At 40.4% G+C, this 21,695-nt stretch overlaps 1 protein-coding gene across 4 annotated transcripts in view; it reads left to right on the top strand.

Annotated features, from left to right (window-relative positions):
* Positions 1 to 20,539: 20,539 nt before the first annotated feature.
* RNF13 (ring finger protein 13) overlaps positions 20,540 to 21,695 on the top strand; it is a 79,171-nt gene continuing 78,015 nt past the window's right edge. Inside the window, exon 1 of one of the 4 annotated variants that reach the window (XM_016185989.2) lies at positions 20,540 to 20,663. Coding sequence is in view for 2 of the 4 variants with exons in the window: in XM_060197534.1 (XP_060053517.1) it covers positions 21,357 to 21,440 (84 nt within the window). In the remaining 2 variants the exon portion in view is untranslated. Of the gene's footprint in view, positions 20,664 to 20,919; positions 21,441 to 21,695 lie in introns of those variants that run through there. The other 3 variants (XM_060197534.1, XM_060197533.1, XM_007518053.3) reach the window with 3 other exon arrangements.

Raw genomic sequence — 21,695 nt, 5'->3', positions numbered from 1 at the left:
TTAATTTCTCTTTGTTTCTACTGGAAAAAAAAGAAAAAAAAAGGCCTCTGGAAGCAGAAGACTCACTGTATAGGCACCAAGCCCGAGCAATAACTCTGGTAGATGGGCATGCATGCTTGCGTGTGTGCACACACATAGACACATGGATGTAAATAAAACATGAACCATTCAACTATTAACAGTATTAAATTCCATTCTGATTCTTGTCTATGTACCCAATACAAGTATTCAGAGATCCCTTCCATTCCTTTAATGTCTTATGAATTATAGTATCATGGTGTTACAGCGAAAGATTTTAAGTCAAGACTGGAAGGACTAATAATAGAAATCCACTCATGGCCTTACTCGTAATGTTTGTCTTCTCCTGAGTGAATTATTATTACTGCCTAGTATATCTAGTATCTTTGATCATCTGAACACATGGCTAGTGTTTATAAGCAGTTTTCCCAGAGCAAATTATGGGAAGAAGCCTTTTATTAAGCTGCTAAGTTTGATAAGTCTTAACTAAAATCAGGATTGAAGCTAGGAGAATTTCCAGACTAGAGCTCATCACTACATGCAGAGCCCCTCTGAAGGAAGTGAAATGGTTCTATTGATAGCTAGAATAAACTCATGCTTTGAGCAGAAAGTAAATCTACAAAAAAAAAATACTGGGGGATTTAGCAGTTATAAAACATAATTATTGTTAAGCGAAACAGCACAAATAGGCTAATTAGAGAATGTAGAGTAAGCATTATTGTGCTAGTTGGGATGTTTTATATCAATACAGAACTCTTAAAGTCTAACTTTAACTGATGCCCATTTTTAAAAAATCTTTACTTATTTACTGGATACAGACAACCAGATATTGAGGGTAAGAGGTGATAGAGAGACAGAGAAACAGAGACACACCTGCAGCCCTGCTTTATCACTTGTGAAGCTTTCCCCCTTATAGATGGGGACTGGGGACTCGAACCTGGATCCTTGCGCACTGTAACATGTACGCTCAACTAGGTGTGCCACTACCTGGCCCCTAACTGATGCCCATTTAGTAAAATCAAACACATTATCCTCGCTGTGCCACAACAACCTACTACAATTGGGAAGAGACTTATAAGGTGCAGAACTTTACTCTGGGAAGCAGAGGAACAAGTTGTACTAAACTCTGGGCACCCTATTACTATCATGACCCTTTAGTTAGAACATTTCAATAGGAGGGAAGAAACTACAGATTATAAACTAGGTATGAGTCAGGCTACAGCCTCTTTGATGACATTTGTAAACTTGCTGATAGCAGTTTTGGTGAATGGAAATTGTAATTCAGTCTCCATAGTAATTGACCCAAAGGGCTGATCCTAGGAAGAGAGTTCACACCTAGCTATCTGCAGATTTAGCTGGGGACGGAGATATATTTATCAAGAGTGCTAAACTCTTAGTAGATAAACAGACTAGGGCTTTGTCAGCTCAGATCAATTTTTTTTTCTATTTCTATTTTTTATTGGGGAATTAATGTTTTACATTCAACAGTAAGTACAATGGTTTGTACATGCATAAAATTCCCCAGTTTCCCATATAACATTACAAGCCCCACTAGGTCCTCTGACTCCTTCTTGGACCTGTATTTTCCCCACCAACCCACCCCAGAGTCTTTTACTTTGGTGCAATATGCCAATTCCATTTCAGGGTCTACTTGTGTTTTCTTTTCTGATCTTGTTTTTCAACTTCGGCCTGAGAGTGAGATCATCCCATATTCATCCTTCTGTTTCTGACTTATTTCACTTAACATGAATTTTTGAAGGTCCATCCCAGATCGGCTGAAAACGGCGAAGTCACCATTTTTTACAGCTGAGTAGTATTCCATTGTGTATATATCACAACTTGCTCAGCCATTCATCTGTTGTTGGACACCTGGGTTGCTTCCAGGTTTTGGCTATTACAAATTGTGTTGCCAAGAACATATGTGTACACAGATCTTTTTGGGTGGATATGTTGGGTTCCTTAGGATACATCCCCAGGAGAAGAATTACAGGATCATAGGACAGGTCCATTTCTAGCCTTCTGAGAGTTCTCCAGACTGTTCTCCACAGAGGTTGGACCAATTGACATTCCCACCAGCAGTGTAGGAGGGTTCCTTTGACCCCACACCCTCTCCAGCATTTGCTGCTGATACCTTTTCTGATGTATGACATTCTCACAAGAGTGAAGTGGTATCTCATTGTTGTCTTGATTTGCATTTCTCTGACAATCAGAGACTTGGAGCATTTTTTCATGTGTTTCTCGGCCTTTTTTTTTTTTAAATATTTTACTTTATTTATTTATTCCCTTTTGTTGCCCTTGTTGTTTTATTGTTGTAGTTATTACTGTTGTTGTCGTCATTGTTGGATAGGACAGAGAGAAATGGAGAGAGGAGGGGAAGACAGAGAGGAGGAGAGAAAGAGAGACACCTGCAGACCTGCTTCACCGCCTGTGAAGCGACTCCCCTGCAGGTGGGGAGCCGGGGTTCGAACCGGGATCCTTATGCCGGTCCTTGCGCTTTGCGCCACCTGCGCTTAACCCGCTGCGCTACAGCCCGACTCCCTTCTCGGCCTTTTGGATCTCTTCTGTGGTGAATATTCTGTCCAAGTCCTCCCTCATTTTTGGATGGGGTTATTTGTTGTCTTGTTGTTGAGTCTGGAAAGCTCTTTATATATGTTGGTTATTAAACTCTTGTCTGATGTATGGCATGTAAAGATCTTCTCCCATTCTGTGAGGGGTCTCTTGGTTTGGGTAGTGGTTTCTTTTGCTGTGAAGAAGCTTTTTAATTTGATGTAGTCCCATAGGTTTATACGTGCCTTAGTCTTCTTTGTAATTAGATTCATTTCATTGAAGATGTCTTTAAAATTTATTCGGAAAAGAGTTCTGCCAATATTTTCCTCTAAGTATTTGATAGTTTATGGTCTAACATCCAAGTCCTTGATCCACTTGGAATTTACTTTTATATTTGGTGAAATATAGTGGTTCAGTTTCATTCTTCTGCATGTTTCAACCCATTGTTTCCAACACCATTTGTTGAAGAGACTCTGCTTTCCCCATGTAAGAGTCTGGGCCCCTTTGTCAAAGATTAGATGTCCATAGGTGTGGGGGCTCACTTCTGGGCTCTCAGTTCTATTCCTCTCAGTTCTATTCATGTTCCAGTACCAAGCAGTTTTGATGACAATGGTCCTATAATACAGTTTGAGATCTGGGAGTGTGATGCCTCCGGTTCTGTTCTTTTTTCTCAAGATTGTTTTGGCAATTCTAGGTCTTTTCTGGTTCCAGATAAACATTTGTAGCATTTGTTATAAAAAATGTGCTTGGGATCTTGATGGGGATAGCATTAAATTTGTAGATGGCTCTGGGTAGTATATTCATTTTGATGATGTTAATTCTTCCAACCCATGAACATGGAATATCTTTCCATTTCTTTGTGTCTTTTTTCAATTTCCTTGAGTAGTGACTCATAATTTTCAGTATACAAGTCTTTCACTTCTTTGGCTAGGTTTACTCCTAGATATTTTATTGTTTTTGTTGCTATAGTAAAAGGAATTTATTTCTGGATTTCAATTTCTTCTAGCTTAGTGTTTGCATAGAGGAATGCCACTGACTTTTGAATGTTAATTTTATAGCCTGACACCTTACTGTATTGCCTGATGATTTCCAAAAGCTTCTTGCTGGATTCCTTAGGTTTTTATGTGTATACCATCATATCATCTGCAAATAGGGAGAGTTTGACTTCTTCTCTTCCAATCTGTATGCCTTTAATTCCTTGCTTCTGCCTGATTGCTATGGCAAGAACTTCCAACACTATGTTGAATAGTAATGGTGATAGTGGGCAGCCCTGTCTAGTACCTGATCTGAGGGGAAATGCTTCCAGTTTTTCACCATTGAGTATGATGTTGGCTGTAGGTTTGCTATATATAGACTCCACTATCTTCAGGAATTTTCCATCTATTCCCATTTTTGTAGTGTTTTGATCATAAAGGGATGTTGTATTTTGTCAAAGGCTTTCTCTGCATCTATTGATATGACCATGTGGTTTTTGGTCTTGCTTTTGTTGATGTGGTGGATCACATTGATTGATTTACATATATTAAACCAACCTTGCATGCCTGGGATAAACCCCACTTGGTCATGATGAACAATCTTTTTGATATACTGCTGTATCCGGTTGGCTAGAATTTTGTTCAATATTTTAGCATCCATGTTCATCAGAGATATTGGTCTGTAGTTTTCTTTTTTGGTTGTGTCCCTGTCTGTTTTTGGTATCAGGGTGGTGTTGGCTTCATAGAAGCTGGCAGGGAGTATTCCAGTGTCTTCAATCTTCTGGAAGACTTTTAAAAGTAGAGGTATTAGTTCTTCTTTGAAGGTTTTGTAAAACCATCTGGTCCAGGACTTTTATTTTTGGGGAGATTTTTGATAACTGTTTCAATTTCATTAGCTGTGATGGGCCTGTTCATGTTATCCACTTCCTCTTTACTTAGTTTTGGAAGTTGGTAGGTATCTAGGAAATCGTCCATTTCTTCCAGGTTCTCTAGCTTGGTGGCATATAGTTGTTCATAGAAGCCTTGCATGATATGTTGAATTTCTGCGGTGTCTGTTGTGATTTCTCCTCTTTCATTCACTATCTGATTTATTTGTGTCTTCTCCCTTTTTTGTTTTGTGAGTCTGGCTAAAAGTTTGTCGATTTTGTTCACTCTTTTGAAGAACCAACATTTCCTTTCGTTGATCTTTTGTATGGTTTTCTTATTCTCAATGTTATTTATTTCTGCTCTAACTTTAGTGATTTCTGTCCTTCTGGTTGCTTTAGGATTCCTTTGTTCTTCTTCTTCTTCTAGGTCTTTAAGTTGTGCAATCAGGCTGTTTGTGATTTTTCTTGTTTCCTAATGTGTACTTGTATAGCTATGAACTTCCCTCTCAGTACTGCCTTAGCTGTTTCCCAATATTTTGATAGCTTGTGTCTTCATTTTCATTGAAGTCTTGAAACATTTTGATTTCTTCCTTGATTTCCTCTTTGACCCAGAGGTTGTTAAGAAGTGTACATTGGATTGACCTTCTCGTGGTGCATCCCGTGAGTACCCATTCATTGGGGAAACTGATGATCCTTCCTAGCCGACTGAATCTACATGGATCCCAGTCACTTTCAAAGCCAGCAACAAGCAGCTCCTGACAGCTTTCAACCTGACTCTGTTGACTGGCTACGGAAGAAGGGCAAACGCTAGAAGAAGAAGAAGAAGAAGAAGAAGAAGAAGAAGAAGAAGAAGAAGAAGAAGAAGAAGAAGAAGAAGAAGAAGAAGAAGAAGAAGAAGAAGAAGAGTACTGTTGAGCTTCCATACTTTGGGACTATTACTAATCTTTTGCTGATTGTTAAGTGTTAGTTTCATTCCACTGTGGTCTGAGAAGATGCTTGGGATGATTTCAATGCTCTTGAATTTGCTAATGCTGTCTTTCTGGCCTAACATATGGTCTGTCCTTGAGAATGACCCATGTGGATTTGAGTAAAATGTGTGTTCCAGTTTCTTGGGATGAACGACTCTGAAAATGTCCAATAGTTCTAGTTTATCTATCTCCTCATTTAGCTCCCTCATGTCTTTATTGATTTTCTGCCTGGATGATCTGTCAAGTTGAGAGAGTGGGGTGTTGCAGTCCCCTACTATGACTGTGTTGCTATTAATATATTGATGTAGCTCTTTCAGTAGACATTTGATGTATTCAGATGGCTTCTTATTGGGTGCATAGATGTTAATGATTTTTAAGTCCTCTTGATTGACTGATCCTCTGAGCATTAAGTAGTGTCCATTCCTATCTTTTTTAATCTTACTTATTTTAAAGTCTATCATGTCAGATATGAGAATAGCGGTTCCTGCCCTTTTTTGTGGGCCATTGGCTTGTATGGTAGTTTTCCATTCTTTCACATTAAGTCTGTGTTTGTCTTGTTGAGTTAGGTGGGTTTCCTGTAGACAGCATATTGTTGGGTTGTATTTTCTGATCCATCTTCCTACTCTGTGTCTTTTAATAGGTGGATTCAGGCCATTGACATTTATTGATATCGAAGATTGAAGCTATTTTAATGCCATTCTTGTAGAGTTTTAGAGTGTTTTGATATATGTCCTATTTGTGGTGGTCTGGTTGTTTATAGGAGACCTTTCAGAACTTCTTTCAGGGCAGGCTTGGTGATAGTTGATTCCTTCAACTGTTGTTTGTCTGAGAAGGTTTTGATGCCTCCATCTAGTCTGAATGACAGTCTAGCAGGACATAGTATTCTTGACTGAAAGCCTTTCTTATTGAGCACTCGATAGATATCTTGCCATTCTCTCCTGGCCTGTAGTGTTTGTGTGGAGAAGTCTGCTGCTAATCTTATGGGTTTTCCTCTGTAGGTGACTCTTTGTTTTTCTCTTGCAGCCTTGAGGATCCTTTCTTTATCCTTATTCCTTTCCATTATAAGTATGACATGTCTTGGTGTCTTTAGGTCTGGGTTAATTCTGTTTGGGACCCTCTGGGCTTCTTGAATCTTTATGTCTTTGGTGTTGTCTAGACTAGAGAAATTTTCAGCTATTATGGCCTGGAGAATGCTTTCTTCCTCTCCTTCTCTTTCTTCCTCTGGTATGCCAATAATGCGTATATTGTTTCTTTTTTTTTTTTTTTCTAAATATTTTTATTTATTTATTATTGGATAGAGACAGAGAGAAACTGAGAGGGGAGGAGGGGATAGAAAGGGAGAGAGACAGAGAGACACCTGCAGCCCTGCTTCACCTCTTGTGAAGCTTTCCTCCTGCAGGTGGGGGTCAGGGCCTTGAACCTGGATCCTTATGCACTGTAATATGAGCGCTTAACCAGGTGCGCCACCTCCTGGCCCCTCGTATATTGTTTCTTTTGAAGTCACCCCATAGGACTCTGTTGTTGTTTTCAGCATCTCTTAATCTCTTTTTGAGATCTCTTACTTCTTTTTTAGTTGTCTCTAATTCATCCTCAATCTTGCTAATTCTGTCTTCAGCCTCATAGATTCTATTCTCTCTGCCCTCTACTGCTTTCTGGAGTTCATCTATTTATTGCCCTGCTCTGATACTGTTTTAGCTTGTTCAGGTAGTTGCAGCTTTCCTATTCTTTAACCCCATAGGAGTATGGTCCCAGGGTCACCATGGGGTACAGAAGGTGGAAGGTCTGGCTTCTGTTATTGCTTCCCTGCTGAACATGGTCCTTGAAAGGTCGATCCATACTCCCAGCCTGTCTCTCTCTTTCCCTAGTGGGACAGAGTTCTGAGGAAGCAGTGCTCCAGGACATAGCCAAGGGAAGTCCAGTTGGCATCATGGTGGCATCTGGAACCTAGTGGCTAAAAAAAAAAAAGTTATGATATAAAGCCAAACAAATTGTTGACTAATCATGAGCCTAAAGGCTGGAATATTGCAGATGAAGATTTGGAGTCTCCGTTTTGGAAATAGCTAGTAGGTCTATTTTAGGTATATTCCAAAGGGCCCATGACTTTATTAGTTTTTACCTCAGCTTGACATTTGATATGCAGGTGGACCCAGGTTATTGTCTGGGGTGATGATGTCATGGTTGGAAAAAGAGCTAGAAAGCTGGGTCAAGGAAGAGAGTAGCTCCACAACATGGGAAAAGTGTATAAATATTGTTGACTGTGAACCCCATCGACTTGATCTGGTGCCCATATTCACCAGAGGAGCCTGTGAAACCTCTACATACCTGTAGGTCCGAACTCACATTCTGTGGTCATCAGTAGGAACATTCTGAGTTGTGCCCATTTCAGCACCCATCTTCTTCAGGTGGTAGATAGAATATGTTATCCAACCCCGCTTCAGAGGATGGAACAGTCTCTACTATTGTTGATCCACATTGAGGGTAAAGTCCTATGGGGGACCCCAAAGGGGTCCATTATGTTGTTCCTGATGGATATGACCAGTGCTAATGGGGAGAGGGATCTATTTGAGGTCCAGGCTCATCATGTTGTCAAAGTACACTGGTTGTGTGGGAATCTCAGGACTCCCCAACTAGGACCCCATCAGCTGGGCCTCTGGTTGGGGAGTCCTGGGATTCCCATACAAACAAGTATACTTTGACAACTATAGTAATTATATTTTAGTACTCTACCTTTTGTTGCTATTGAAAAGCTTGCTGTTATTACTTTGCATGCACTTACTTAGAGTTTCTGTTTTTTTTTTTTTTAAGTCTTTTTTCTGTTTGCTGTAATGCATCTAGATATTAAGTTCGTGTTACTTTTAAGTATATTCTTTGGATTGAATTTTCTTTTTTTCTTTTTAACTTTTATTTATTTATTTATTTATTCCCTTTTGTTGCCCTTGCTGTTTTCTTGTTGTAGTTATTGTTGTTGTTATTGATGTTGTCGTTGTTGGACAGGATAGAGAGAAATTGAGAGAGATGGGGAGTATAGAGAAGAAGAGAGAAAGATAGATACCTGCAGACCTGCTGCACTGCCTGTGAAGCGATTCCCCTGCAGGAGGGGAGCTGGGGCTCAAACCAGGATCCTTAAGCCGGTCCTTGCGCTTTGCGCCAGGTGTGCTTGACACTGCGCTACTGCCTGACTCTCTGGATTGGATTTTCTATGCCATAGAAAATTCTCTTTTTCAATCTTCTCTGATAATGCTGAGTTGCTTCCCGAAGTGACTATTTTAGTTCATAGTCCTTTTTTATTACACTATGTCCTATAAATTTTCTCATACTTATTTTGTTAGTTTTTAAAGATTTTATTTAATTATGAGAAATAGTAGAGAGCGAAAGAGAAGATCGGAGCGTCATTCTGCCATATGTGGTGCTGGGGATTGAGTCTGGGGCCTTTTGCATGCAAGGCCTGCATTCCACCACTGGGTTACTCCCTCATTGCCACATGCTTACTTTGAACTATTTTGCCAGCAAATAGAAGGAGACTGTTTCTCAATGCCTCCAGGAAGTAGGGGAAAGCTGGTAGCCTGGGAAGTGGAACAGAAGATGAATTGTTGGATTTTCAAGCATGAGGACCCAAATTCAATCCCTGGCATTGCATGTGTTGGAATCATGCTCTGGTTCTCTCCTTTTTTTTTTTTTTTTTTTAATTTTTTATTTAAGAAAGGATTAATGAACAAAAACATAAGGTAGGAGGGGTACAACTCCACACAATTCCCACCACCCAATCCCCATAACCCACCCCCTCCCATGATAGCTTTCCCATTCTCTAGCCCTCTGGGAGCATCGACCCAGGGTTGTTGAGGGTTGCAGAAGGTAGAAGGTCTGGCTTCTGTAATTGCTTCCCCGCTGAACCTGGGCGTTGACTGGTCGGTCCATACTCCCAGTCTGCCTCTCTCTTTCCCTAGTAAGGTGTGTCTCTGGGGAAGCTGAGCTCCAGGACACATTGGTGGGGTCTTCAATCCAGGGAAGCCTAGCCAGCATCCTGGTGGCATCTGGAACCTGGTGATTGAAAAGAGAGTCAACATATGAAGCCAAAAAATTTGTTGAGCAATCATGGATCCCAAGCTTGGAATAGTGGAGAGGAAGTGTTAGGGAGGTACTCACTGCAAACTCTAGTGTACTTCTGCTTTCAGGTATATATTTTGCAGCAGTTTATGGATACGTGTGAACATAAGCTCTCTCTCACAGAAACTGGTGTATATCTAGGTTATGGGACTTTGTTAGAAAGTGAACTACCTGAGATGAAATTAGAGTGTAGTATAAAAGGAAAGGTCTCACCCGAGTAATGAAGCTGAAGGGTTGTCATTCCACACGTGAAGTCTCTGGATACAGTCTGAGGTGAAGCATGTTGAGGTGGCAATCGTTGCTTTGGTTAGGTTGTGATCGGCGGATGCAATATTATTTGGTTTGGATTGGGAGATGCATACGGGAAAGTGGGCCCTATCCAAGGGTGCCAGGACTGGGGGAAGTAGGGGCTCTATAGTGAAGATGTGAGGTTCCTGCTGTCTTAGGTTTCAAAAAGACAATCGATAGTTAATATTATCATCACATTATTTGTTAATTGGGTTAACTTTGAAAAGTCCCTTTGTTATGGTTTGCTGTACAGTACCCAGTATCTTGTATATAGCTGTGCTATTGGATGCTTCTAATCTACTTGGTATAGACTTTTGAGAGAGTCCGCATATCAAATACATAGCCTATATATTAAAAAGATTCAGTTTGTCTTTTGAGAAACTTTGAGACATACAATTGATTTCTGGTTCTCTCCTTTTCTTTCACTCTCATTTGTAAATAAATAAATCTTAAAAAAAAAAGGAAAAATGAATTATATATTGGTCATTTTAGAGATGAAATTAAAGCACCTCATCTCAAGAGAAACTGACAAGGTCATTTCTAAAGACCTTGAACAGACCTTACCTTTTGGTCTGAGTTTTCTAAACTTTTTTAGTGTTTTTCTTTTTTTTAACTTTCTGAAAAATTTTTAATCTTTATTTATTAGATAGAGATAGCCAGAAATGGACAGGGAGGAGGAGAGAGACAGAAAGACACCTGTACCACTGTTTCACCACTTGCAAAGCTTTCCCCCTGCAGGTGGGGGCCTGGGGCTCGAACCTGGGTCCTTGTGCACTGTAACATGTGTGCTCAACCAGGTGTGCTACCACCCTGCCCTGTGTTTTTTTTTAAATTTTTTTATTAACCTTTATTTATTGGATAGAGAGAGCCAGAAATCAAGAGGGAAGGCGGTGATAGAGGAGAGAGACAGAGAGCCACCTGCAGCACTGCTTCACCACTCACAAAGCTTTCCCCCTGCAGGTGGGGACCCAGGTCCTTCCCATTGTAATATGTGCACTCAACCAGGTGTGCCACCACCAGGCCCCTGCTTTTTCTGAATTCTTCGAAGATAAATTTCACTGAAATTTGGCTGATATTTGTGTCTTTTGAACTTTTCCTTTACTATCTTACAAAATGAGAATATTCATTAGTTTGGAACTTGGTGATGAACTAGTCTCTTCTATACTTTGACCAAAACTTCCGTAAAACAATTTTTGAGTTCTGTGGGCTTTTTTCAGTTGTGTCTACTTTCTGCACTAACTAATCTGTGGATTTTAGTTACTCGTGTACCACAGTAACTTTATTCTTTTTGGTTTCAAAATGAAAATATCTTTTATTTTGAATCTAAAATTACCTTTCTGGTTCTAACATTAATAATAGCTAGAATTATTTATTTTAAAAAGATCTGTTTACTGGGTTGTTGGAAATGTCATGATGCATTTTTACACAGGAACAATAGTTTATCACCTTCTTTTCTGATAACCCAATATTTTATGTGTCAGAGGAGAAAAGCACTGTTCAGCTCTGGCTTTTGGCAGTCCTAGGGATTGAACCTGGGACCTGGGACCTCTGGGGTCTCAGACATGCAAAGCCTGTAACAAACACATTACATTGGTTCCCAGACTCCTAAAGGTCATTTTAATGTCTCTATGCTTAAAAAGATTGTGAGTTTTTTCATTATTTATGGAGAACTACTTCTAAACCTATTTAGACAACAAGGTAACTGGGTCTCTTGTTTTTTCTTTTTTTGTTGCTTCAGACTTACATTACTTTGGAGGTCAGAAATGCTACAAACTTACATATTGTTTTGAAGATTTTTTTTAAAAAAATCATCTACAAAATTTTCAAACATCATTTTCCTATATTTGCTTTTCTTTATCCTCTTTTTTTTTTTGGTTTTCTTTCTTTCTTTTTTAGACAGGACATAGAGAAATTGAGACAGGAAGGGGAGAAGGGCAGAGGGGGAGATAGACTCTTGCAGACCTGTTTCACCACTCATGAAGCACCCCCCCCCTGTAGGTAGGGAGTGGGGGCTTGAACCCCAGTTTTTGTGCTTTGTAATATGTGTGCTTAACTGGGTGTGACACCATTTGGCCCCTTGCTTTTCTAAGAAGATAACTAGTGGCTATTAATGTCATGTGCCATGTCAACCCTTTATGTCCTTGAATATCATAACTAAGATATCTATCACCTTTATTATTTTACTTAGAAAATTAATACATTTGTCCAATCTGTTTTCTTCCAGTTTGAATTTTCTTTTCTTTTCTTTCTTTTTTTAAAATTAATTATTTATGAGAGACTTCCTGTTCCGGAGGTGGAGCTACGAGCAGCAGATCGCTTTCTCTCCTCTCCTCTCCTCTCCTCTCCCGGATCAACTAGGAATACCAAAGGAGACCACTCGGACCGAAACAAGACAGGACTAGAATGACCACAGGAACCCAGTAAATCACCTGTGAGTGCAAACACACGTGGCTGGTGACAGACAGGAGAGAGGGGCCTAAGGAGAGATTAAGTGACTGCTAACAGTTCAACAGTTTATCAGTGGAGACACCACCTCCAGTCTGCTCCACAACAAGGGGACAGCTGAAGGGAGGAAAGGACTCCCCAGAGACTCACCAAGTGCAACTCTGAGTCTCTATTGCTACTACCCTCAGAATCTGGAGCAGAAACAGGGAGGGACACCAGGGGACAGAGATCTAACCGGGAAGCTAAGGAGAAGACCTATACCTCAGTGGCATAGCTGAGGGGCTGTGAAAGTCTCTTTGCATAACCACTGGATTATCTCTGCCACACCCTGCTTTATCTCTTGGTCAGGAGTTAGTGATTAAGCTAAAAAGCCTATTGACAGTTTAAAAGCCCTCAGGCTCCCATAGCCTACAGGGAAGAAAAAAAAAAAGAGGCTTTTACACTACTGAGCTCCAACTCAGGGATTGAAAAAACTGTTAACTTCCACCACGGTAAAACCTTTAATTAAATTACTTGGACACAAGTCAATCCAGGCAATAGTGATCAATAATTTGAAAAGTACTGATAAAGGGAACTCATAACATAATATATAAAATGGTTAAAACAACAAGAAAAAATATTGGAGACTCGAACCAGGACAAGAGTCCAGCTAAAAGTCCTCCAGAGGGTGAAGCACAAAAGAACGAGTTCAACATCCAAACATTAGCTAAGGAAATAATAACAGGAGTGAGTAAAGAATTTGAAAAAATTGTAATCAGAAATGCAGGAACAACAAATGAGAATATGGAAGAAAATTCTAATTATCTCATGGTTGTTAGAGAGCTGAAAGCTGAAATCGCTGAGCTAAGAAGGCAACTAGCTGAACAAGCTAAAACAGTATCAGAGCAGGGCAACAAAATAGATGAACTCCAGAAAGCAGTAGAGGGCAGAGAGAATAGAATCTATGAGGCTGAAGACAGAATTAGCAAGATTGAGGATGAATTAGAGACAACTAAAAAAGAAGTAAGAGATCTCAAAAAGAGATTAAGAGATGCTGAAAACAACAACAGAGTCCTATGGGATGACTTCAAAAGAAACTATACGCATTATTGGCATACCAGAGGAAGAAAGAGAAGGAGAGGAAGAAAGCATTCTCCAGGCCATAATAGCTGAAAATTTCTCTAGTCTAGACAACACCAAAGACATAAAGATTCAAGAAGCCCAGAGGGTCCCAAACAGAATTAACCCAGACCTAAAGACACCAAGACATGTCATACTTATAATGGAAAGGAATAAGGATAAAGAAAGGATCCTCAAGGCTGCAAGGGAAAAACAAAGAGTCACCTACAGAGGAAAACCCATAAGATTAGCAGCAGACTTCTCCATACAAACACTACAGGCCAGAAGAGAATGGCAAGATATCTATCGAGTGCTCAATAAGAAAGGCTTTCAGCCAAGAATACTATATCCTGCTAGACTGTCATTCAGACTAGATGGAAGCATCAAAACCTTCTCAGACAAGCAACAGTTGAAGGAAGCAACCATCACCAAGCCTGCCCTGAAAGAAGTTCTGAAAGGTCTCCTATAAACAACCAGACCACCACAAACAGGACATATATCAAAACACTCTAAAACTCTTCAAGAATGGCATTAAAATATCTTCAATCTTTGATATCAATAAATGTCAATGGCCTGAATTCACCTATTAAAAGACACAGAGTAGGAAGATGGATCAGAAAACACAACCCAACAATATGTTGTCTACAGGAAACTCACCTAACTCAATAAGACAAACACAGACTTAAAGTGAAAGGATGGAAAACTATCATACAAGTCAATGGCCCACAAAAAAGGGCAGGAACAGCTATTCTCATATCTGACATGATAGACTTTAAAATAGATAAGATTAAAAAAGATAGGAATGGACACTACTTAATGCTCAGAGGATCAGTCAATCAAGAGGACTTAACAATTATTAACATCTATGCACCCAATGAGAAGCCATCTAAATACATCAAACTTCTACTGAAAGAGCTACAGCAATATATTAACAGTAACACAATCATAGTAGGGGACTTCAACACCCCACTCTCTCAACTTGACAGATCATCCAGGCAGAAAATCAGTAAAGACATAAGGGAGCTAAATGAAGAGATAGATAAACTAGAACGACTGAACATTTTCAGAGTCATTCATCACAAGAAACTGGAGTACACATTTTATTCCAATCCACATGGATCATTCTCAAGGATAGACCATATGTTAGGCCATAAAGACAGCATCAGCCAATTCAAGAGCACTGAAATCATCCCAAGCATCTTCTCAGACCACAGTGGAATTAAACTAACACTTAACAATCAACAAAAGATTAGTAACAGTCCCAAAATGTGGAAGCTCAACAGTACACTTCTTAATAACTTCTGGGTCAAAGAGGAAATCAAGGAAGAAATCAAAATGTTTCGAGAGTTCAATGAAAATGAAGACACAAGCTATCAAAATATTTGGGACACAGCTAAAGCAGTCCTAAGAGGGAAGTTCATAGCTATACAAGCACACATTAGGAAACAAGAAAAGGCACAAATAAACAGCCTGATTGCACATCTTAAAGACCTAGAAGAAGAACAACAAAGGAATCCTAAAGCAACCAGAAGGACAGAAATCACTAAAGTTAGGGCAGAAATAAATAACATTGAGAATAGGAAAACCATACAAAAGATCAATGAAAGTAAATGTTGGTTCTTTGAAAGAGTGAACAAAATCGACAAACCTTTAGCCAGACTCACAAAACAAAAAAGGGAGAAGACCCAAATAAATTGGATAGTAAATGAAAGAGGAGATATCACAAGAGACATTGCAGAAATTCAACATATCATGCGAGGCTTCTATGAACAACTATATGCCACTAAGCTAGAGAACCTGGAAGAAATGAAGGATTTCCTAGATACATACCAACTTCCAAAACTAAGTAAAGAGGAAGTGGATAACATGAACAGGTCCATCACAGCTAATGAAATTGAAACAGTTATCAAAAATCTTCCCAACAATAAAAGTCCTGGACCAGATGGTTTTACAAATGAATTCTACAAAACTTTCAAAGAAGAACTAATACCTCTACTTTTAAAAGTCTTCCAGAAGATTGAAGACACTAGAATACTCCCTGCCAGCTTCTATGAAGCCAACATCACCCTGATACCAAAAGCAGACAGGGACACAACCAAAAAAGAGAACTACAGACCAATATCTCTGATGAACATAGATGCGAAAATATTGAACAAAATTCTAGCCAACCGGATACAGCAGTATATCAAAAAAATTGTTCATCATGACCAAGTGGGGTTTATCCCAGGCATGCAAGGTTGGTTTAATATACGTAAGTCAATCAATGTGATCCACCACATCAACAAAAGCAAGACCAAAAACCACATGGTCATATCAATAGATGCAGAGAAAGCCTTTGACAAAATACAACATCCCTTTATGATCAAAACATTACAAAAAATGGGAATAGATGGAAAGTTCCTGAAGATAGTGGAGTCTATCAGCCAACATCATACTCAATGGTGAAAAACTGGAAGCATTTCCCCTCAGATCAGGTACTAGACAGGGCTGCCCACTATCACCATTACTATTCTACATAGTGTTGGAAGTTCTTGCCATAGCAATCAGGCAGGAGCAAGGAATTAAAGGCATACAGATTGGAAGAGAAGAAGTCAAACTCTCCTTTTTTGCAGATGACATGATAGTATACATGGAAAAACCTAAGGAATCCAGCAAGAAGCTTTTGGAAATCATCAGGCAATACAGTAAGGTGTCAGGCTATAAAATTAACATTCAAAAGTCAGTGGCATTCCTCTATGCAAACACTAAGTTAGAAGAAATTGAAATCCAGAAATCAGTTCCTTTTTCTATAGCAACAAAAACTATAAAATATCTAGGAGTAAGCCTAACCAAAGAAGTGAAAGACTTGTATACTGAAAATTATGAGTCACTACTCAAAGAAATTGAAAAAGATACAAAGAAGTGGAAAGATATTCCATGTTTATGGGTTGGTAGAATTAACATCATCAAAATGAATATATTACCCAGAGCCATCTACAAATTTAATGCTATCCCCATCAAGATCCCAAGCACATTTTTTAGGAGAATAGAAAAAATGCTACAAATGTTTATCTGGAACCAGAAAAGACCTAGAATTGCCAAAACAATCTTGAGAAAAAAGAACAGAACCGGAGGCATCACACTCCCAGATTTCAAACTGTATTATAGGGCCATTGTCATCAAAACTGCTTGGTACTGGAACATGAATAGACACACTGACCAGTGGAATAGAACTGAGAGCCTAGAAGTGAGCCCCCACACCTATGGACATCTAATCTTTGACAAAGGGGCCCAGACTCTTACATGGGGAAAGCAGAGTCTCTTCAACAAATGGTGTTGGAAACAATGGGTTGAAACATGCAGAAGAATGAAACTGAACCACTATATTTCACCAAATACAAAAGTAAATTCCAAGTGGATCAAGGACTTGGATGTTAGACCACAAACTATCAGATACTTAGAGGAAAATATTGGCAGAACTTTTTTCCGCATAAATTTTAAAGACATCTTCAATGAAATGAATCTAATTACAAAGAAGACTAAGGCACGTATAAACCTATGGGACTACATCAAATTAAAAAGCTTCTTCACAGCAAAAGAAACCACTACCCAAACCAAGAGACCCCTCACAGAATGGGAGAAGATCTTTACATGCCATACATCAGACAAGAGTTTAATAACCAACATATATAAAGAGCTTGCCAGACTCAACAACAAGACAACAAATAACCCCATCCAAAAATGGGGGAAGGACTTGGACAGAATATTCACCACAGAAGAGATCCAAAAGGCCGAGAAACACATGAAAAAATGCTCCAAGTCTCTGATTGTCAGAGAAATGCAAATAATGACAACAATGAGATATCACTTCACTCCTGTGAGAATGTCATACATCAGAAAAGGTAACAGCAGCAAATGCTGGAGAGGGTGTGGGGTCAAAGGAACCCTCCTGCACTGCTGGTGGGAATGTCAATTGGTCCAACCTCTGTGGAGAACAGTCTGGAGAACTCTCAGAAGGCTAGAAATGGACCTACCCTATGACCCTGCAATTCCTCTCCTGGGGATATATCCTAAGGAACCCAACACATCCATCCAAAAAGATCTGTGTACACATATGTTCTTGGCAGCACAATTTGTAATAGCCAAAACCTGGAAGCAACCCAGGTGTCCAACAACAGATGAGTGGCTGAGCAAGTCGTGGTATATATACACAATGGAATACTACTCAGCTGTAAAAAATGGTGACTTCACTGTTTTCAGCCGATCTTGGATGGACCTTGAAAAAATCATGTTGAGTGAAATAAGTCAGAAACAGAAGGATGAATATGGGATGATCTCACTCTCAGCCCGAAGTTGAAAAACAAGATCAGAAAAGAAAACACAAGTAGAACCTGAAATGAAATTGGAGTATTACACCAAAGTAAAAGACTCTGGGGTGGGTGGGTGGGTGGGGAGAATACAGGTCCATGAAAGATGATGAATGACATAGTGGGGGTTGTATTGTTAAATGGGAATCTGGGGAATGTTATGCATGTACAAACTATTGTATTTACTGTTGAATGTAAAGCATTAATTCCCCAATAAAGAAATAAATTATTAAAAAAAAATAAAATAAAACTTAAAAAAAAGAAAAGAAAGTCAAACACATTGATTACTCCCTTGCTTCAGGTCATAATTCAAAGGGTAGAACTGGGTTTGAAAATCTCTAAGCAGTTTAGGTCCTGAAGTAGAAATACTGATTTCAAAAGTCAGTTGGTTTGAATTCCCAAGTTCTGAGGGCACAACACCTTATTAGAGAGTTCTGTGTAAACTTAAATGCCAGATTTGCTGTAAATTTTTTTAGAGAAAAAATAGATTTAAAAAGAGAAATGAATATAAAATATATAAATGCTTATGACTCTGATGTCCTTATCAGAATGCAATGGAGGAGAAGTAATGGAATGGATTAAACTCTGGAAGATGAGCATGCATTCCTGGGTCTCCAAAAATCCCATCTGGGAGTGAGGAGCAAGAATTATATTGCCAGACCAGAAGAATTCTGAGCATGCATCTGTAGATAAAGTTCTATAAACAGCAGTAAAGAGGTGTGAAGTTCAACAGTCAGTGGGTAAAGAGAAGAACCAGAACCGTAGGTGTAATATAGGGTAAACTGTTTGACAGGCTCTTTGAGAAATTCAAAAAAAAAAAATTTACCATGCTTGAGGACCCAGGTTTGAGCCCCCATTCCCCACCTGAGAGGGAAGCTTCATAAGCAATGACCAGGACTGCAAGTGTCTCTCTTTCCCTCTCCCTCTCTATCTCTTTCAATTTCTATCTGCCCTATCAAATAAAAAATAATTTAAAGTGGTCCAGGAAGTGGCTCAGTGGATAAAGTGTTGGACTCTCAAGCATGAGGTCCTGAGTTCAATCCCTGGCAGCATATGTACTGGAGTGATGTTTGGTTCTTTCTGTCTCTCCTCCTATCCCTCTCATTAATAAATAAATAAAATATATTTAAAAAATAAAATAAAAGTAATTTTAAAAAAGGAAAAATGGCTGCTGGAAGCAGTAGATTCATCATGGAGGCACTGAGCCCCAGTGATAACCCTAGTGGCAAAAAAAAAAAAAAAAAAAACCTCTGAAAAAAATTATTTATTTATTTATTTGTTTGTTCATGAGAAAGACAGGCAAAAAAAAGAGAGAGAGAGAAAGAAACAGACATCACTCTGGTACATGTGCTGCCAGGGATTGAACTTAGGACCTCATGCTTGAGAATCCAATGCTTTATCCAGTCTGCCACCTCCCGGACCACCCAGTTTGCATTTTCTTGCAGTGCTTCTGCATAGTAAAAAATTCTGAACAAACAGAACATTACTTTCCTCAGAACTGAGAGGACTAAATCTATTAGAATATGAAGAGCAGAACCAAGTCAGACAGAGAAAAACTATATATTCAGTTGCCTTTAAGAAATAAACAGTGGTGGATGTGAGAGCTGGCTGTGACATCTGTCACCCCATTGATTGCCAGGGTTGATTCGGCTGATCTGGCTGGCTAGAGGCAGGTGTCCCCTTCCTCCATGTGCGTCCCTCCCGAAGCTGCGTGCTTGGTTGAAGAGGAAGGCCGTCCCCAAATAGAGATGAATAGAGACCTACTGATCTTCGGTCGAGGGTATAAGAGTAGCTGCGCTCCCCTGCTAGAACCTCCAAACAAGCTCTCAAGAAATAAACAGTGGTCTGGGAGGTAGCAGTAGATAAAGCATCGGACTCTCAAACATGAGGTCCCAAGTTCAATGCCCAGGAGCAAATGTACCAGAGTGATGTCTGGTTGTTTCTCTCTCCTCCTATCTTCCTCATGAATAAATAAATAAAGAAAGAAAGAAAGAAAGAAAATCTTAAAAAAATGAAGAGTTGTCCTTTATCTCCCCTTTTAAATTTTACAATGTTTTTGAGACTGTAAGTTAATAGGAGTGTATATTAACACCATTCCCACCAGAGATTTTTACTTTGGTGCCCTACTCAAAACTCAGATTCTGCTGTGAGTTTCCCTTTCTGTTCTTCTTTCCCAACTTTTGTTTATGAGTGGGATCATCCCATACTCGTCTTTGTCTTTCTGACTTTTCCCTTTTCTTTTTTTAACCCATAAATGTGCACAATATTATTCCTTGTACTTTTTAATGCCATGTAAATGGAATCACTGATGTAATAAAAATCAATTTGAGATAATTTAGTCAAAAAATGCTTAAAGAGGGCTCGAAAGACTGTATAAGGATCATGCAAAAAGACTTGAGCTCTGAGATCTCAGGTTCAATCCTCATCACCATCACAAGCCAGAGCTGACTAGTGCTCTGGGGAAAAAAATGCTTAAAGAAATGTTGTAATTATGTTTACACAACAGCCTTTGTAATAATAGCCTCAATTCTGACTTTTGTTTATGGTTTTCTTGAAGACAGAACTGTGTCAGATATTGATGTCTCCACAGTCAATAAAATTTTAACATGTCGATTATTTAGACGTAGGCTAGATGAAAAAAATTTTTTGATGACTTTTATTGTCACCTAATTAAAATATTGTACTTAAATTTTATTTGGGGAACTACTGTTACAAGTTACAAAACAAAAAAAGTTACAAAAGAATGGATGGACAGCAGGGAAAGAACCTTCCCCTTCAACTCCGTGTGTCAGACACTCCAGATTCCCCAAAGTAATCAAGGCTACAAAGTGACCTCTAATGGCACTGTGTGGTAGCCCCACCTCCCTTTCCCTAAAGCACGCAAAGCCATTTACAGAAGCATTATTTTGAAGAGGGGAAATAGAACCACAAGTGTCCTGGCCTTTTAACTCAGGAGTCCAGCGCAATCTTTGCAGCAAGCCCCAATCGTCTCTTTCAAGTGGCTAGCAGGTAACTGGCTCACCAGTGTGAATGATCTAATTTAGTTCATTTAAGTTGCAATGTACAGTCACCCGGGACGAAAAAAAAAAAAAGGCTGATCAGAAGAGTGGTAGGGGAGGAGAGTTTTGTTTTATCTCATCAAAGGAGGCAAGGGATTTTAAAAGGGTGAGCTAGAGCTTCATTTCACGTTTTGCTTTTCTCTGAGTCCCGGGAGGAGGGGGTGGGTGGGGTGGCACAGGGCACCAAGGTCTCGCAGTCGCCCTGGGGACCTCGGACCCCAGGACGGGACTCAAAGGCTCAGTGCCTCCCAGAGTCGCCGGGAAGCGGTCTCTGCCGGGTGTATGCGCTCAGGCGGAAGCCTTGGCGGCCCCAGATGGGGTCGCACAGGGGCAGTCGCTCGGGTCCCGCTTCGTCTCCCTGCCGTCCATGCCCGGAGCAAACTCCTCCGCCCCGCCTGGGGCACAGATCACGCGGCCCAGAACGCGACCCAGGCGAGTAACCAGCCTTCCCCCTCTAGCCCCAGCTCTGCTGGAGCTACGGAGAGACCGCGGCGTGAAAGTCTGAAACAGCCTTGACGAGCAGCTCTTCAGCCCAATGGGCGATCGCCTCTCCGACTATGGGCCAATCAAGTGCGTGTGAAGGCGGGACTTCCGCCTCAATCTCCCATCCCCCTCGGACGCTGGCGGCTGTGGGCCCCGGCGGATGTTCGGTCATGAGGTCCTGCTAGGGGCTCCGCCCGCAGCGCCGCGGCCACCGGCCTCTGTATGTGCGGGGTCGGGCCTCCAGGTAAGAACCTTCCCGGCCAAGTGGGGCCGGGTGGCGGGATCTCCCCGCGGGCCTGATTCCGGCCGTGGGGGTGCGTGGTGGCTGGGGGCTGAGTGGCTCCCCTCCCCACCCCGCTCCAGCCCTCCCTGGCCGGACGCCGTGAAAACCAGGCAGTCTTGCTCGAAAGGAATAACAACAGTAAAAACAGGCAGCTCTCAGAGGACCGCACCCCCGCCCTGCATCGTGTGTGTGTGTGTGTGTGTGTGTGTGTGTGTG

Source organism: Erinaceus europaeus, chromosome 9 (genome assembly GCF_950295315.1).
Source record: "Erinaceus europaeus chromosome 9, mEriEur2.1, whole genome shotgun sequence".
In the NCBI taxonomy this organism is placed as follows: Eukaryota; Metazoa; Chordata; class Mammalia; order Eulipotyphla; family Erinaceidae; genus Erinaceus; species Erinaceus europaeus.
This window is presented reverse-complemented; position numbering and strand designations above follow the sequence as displayed.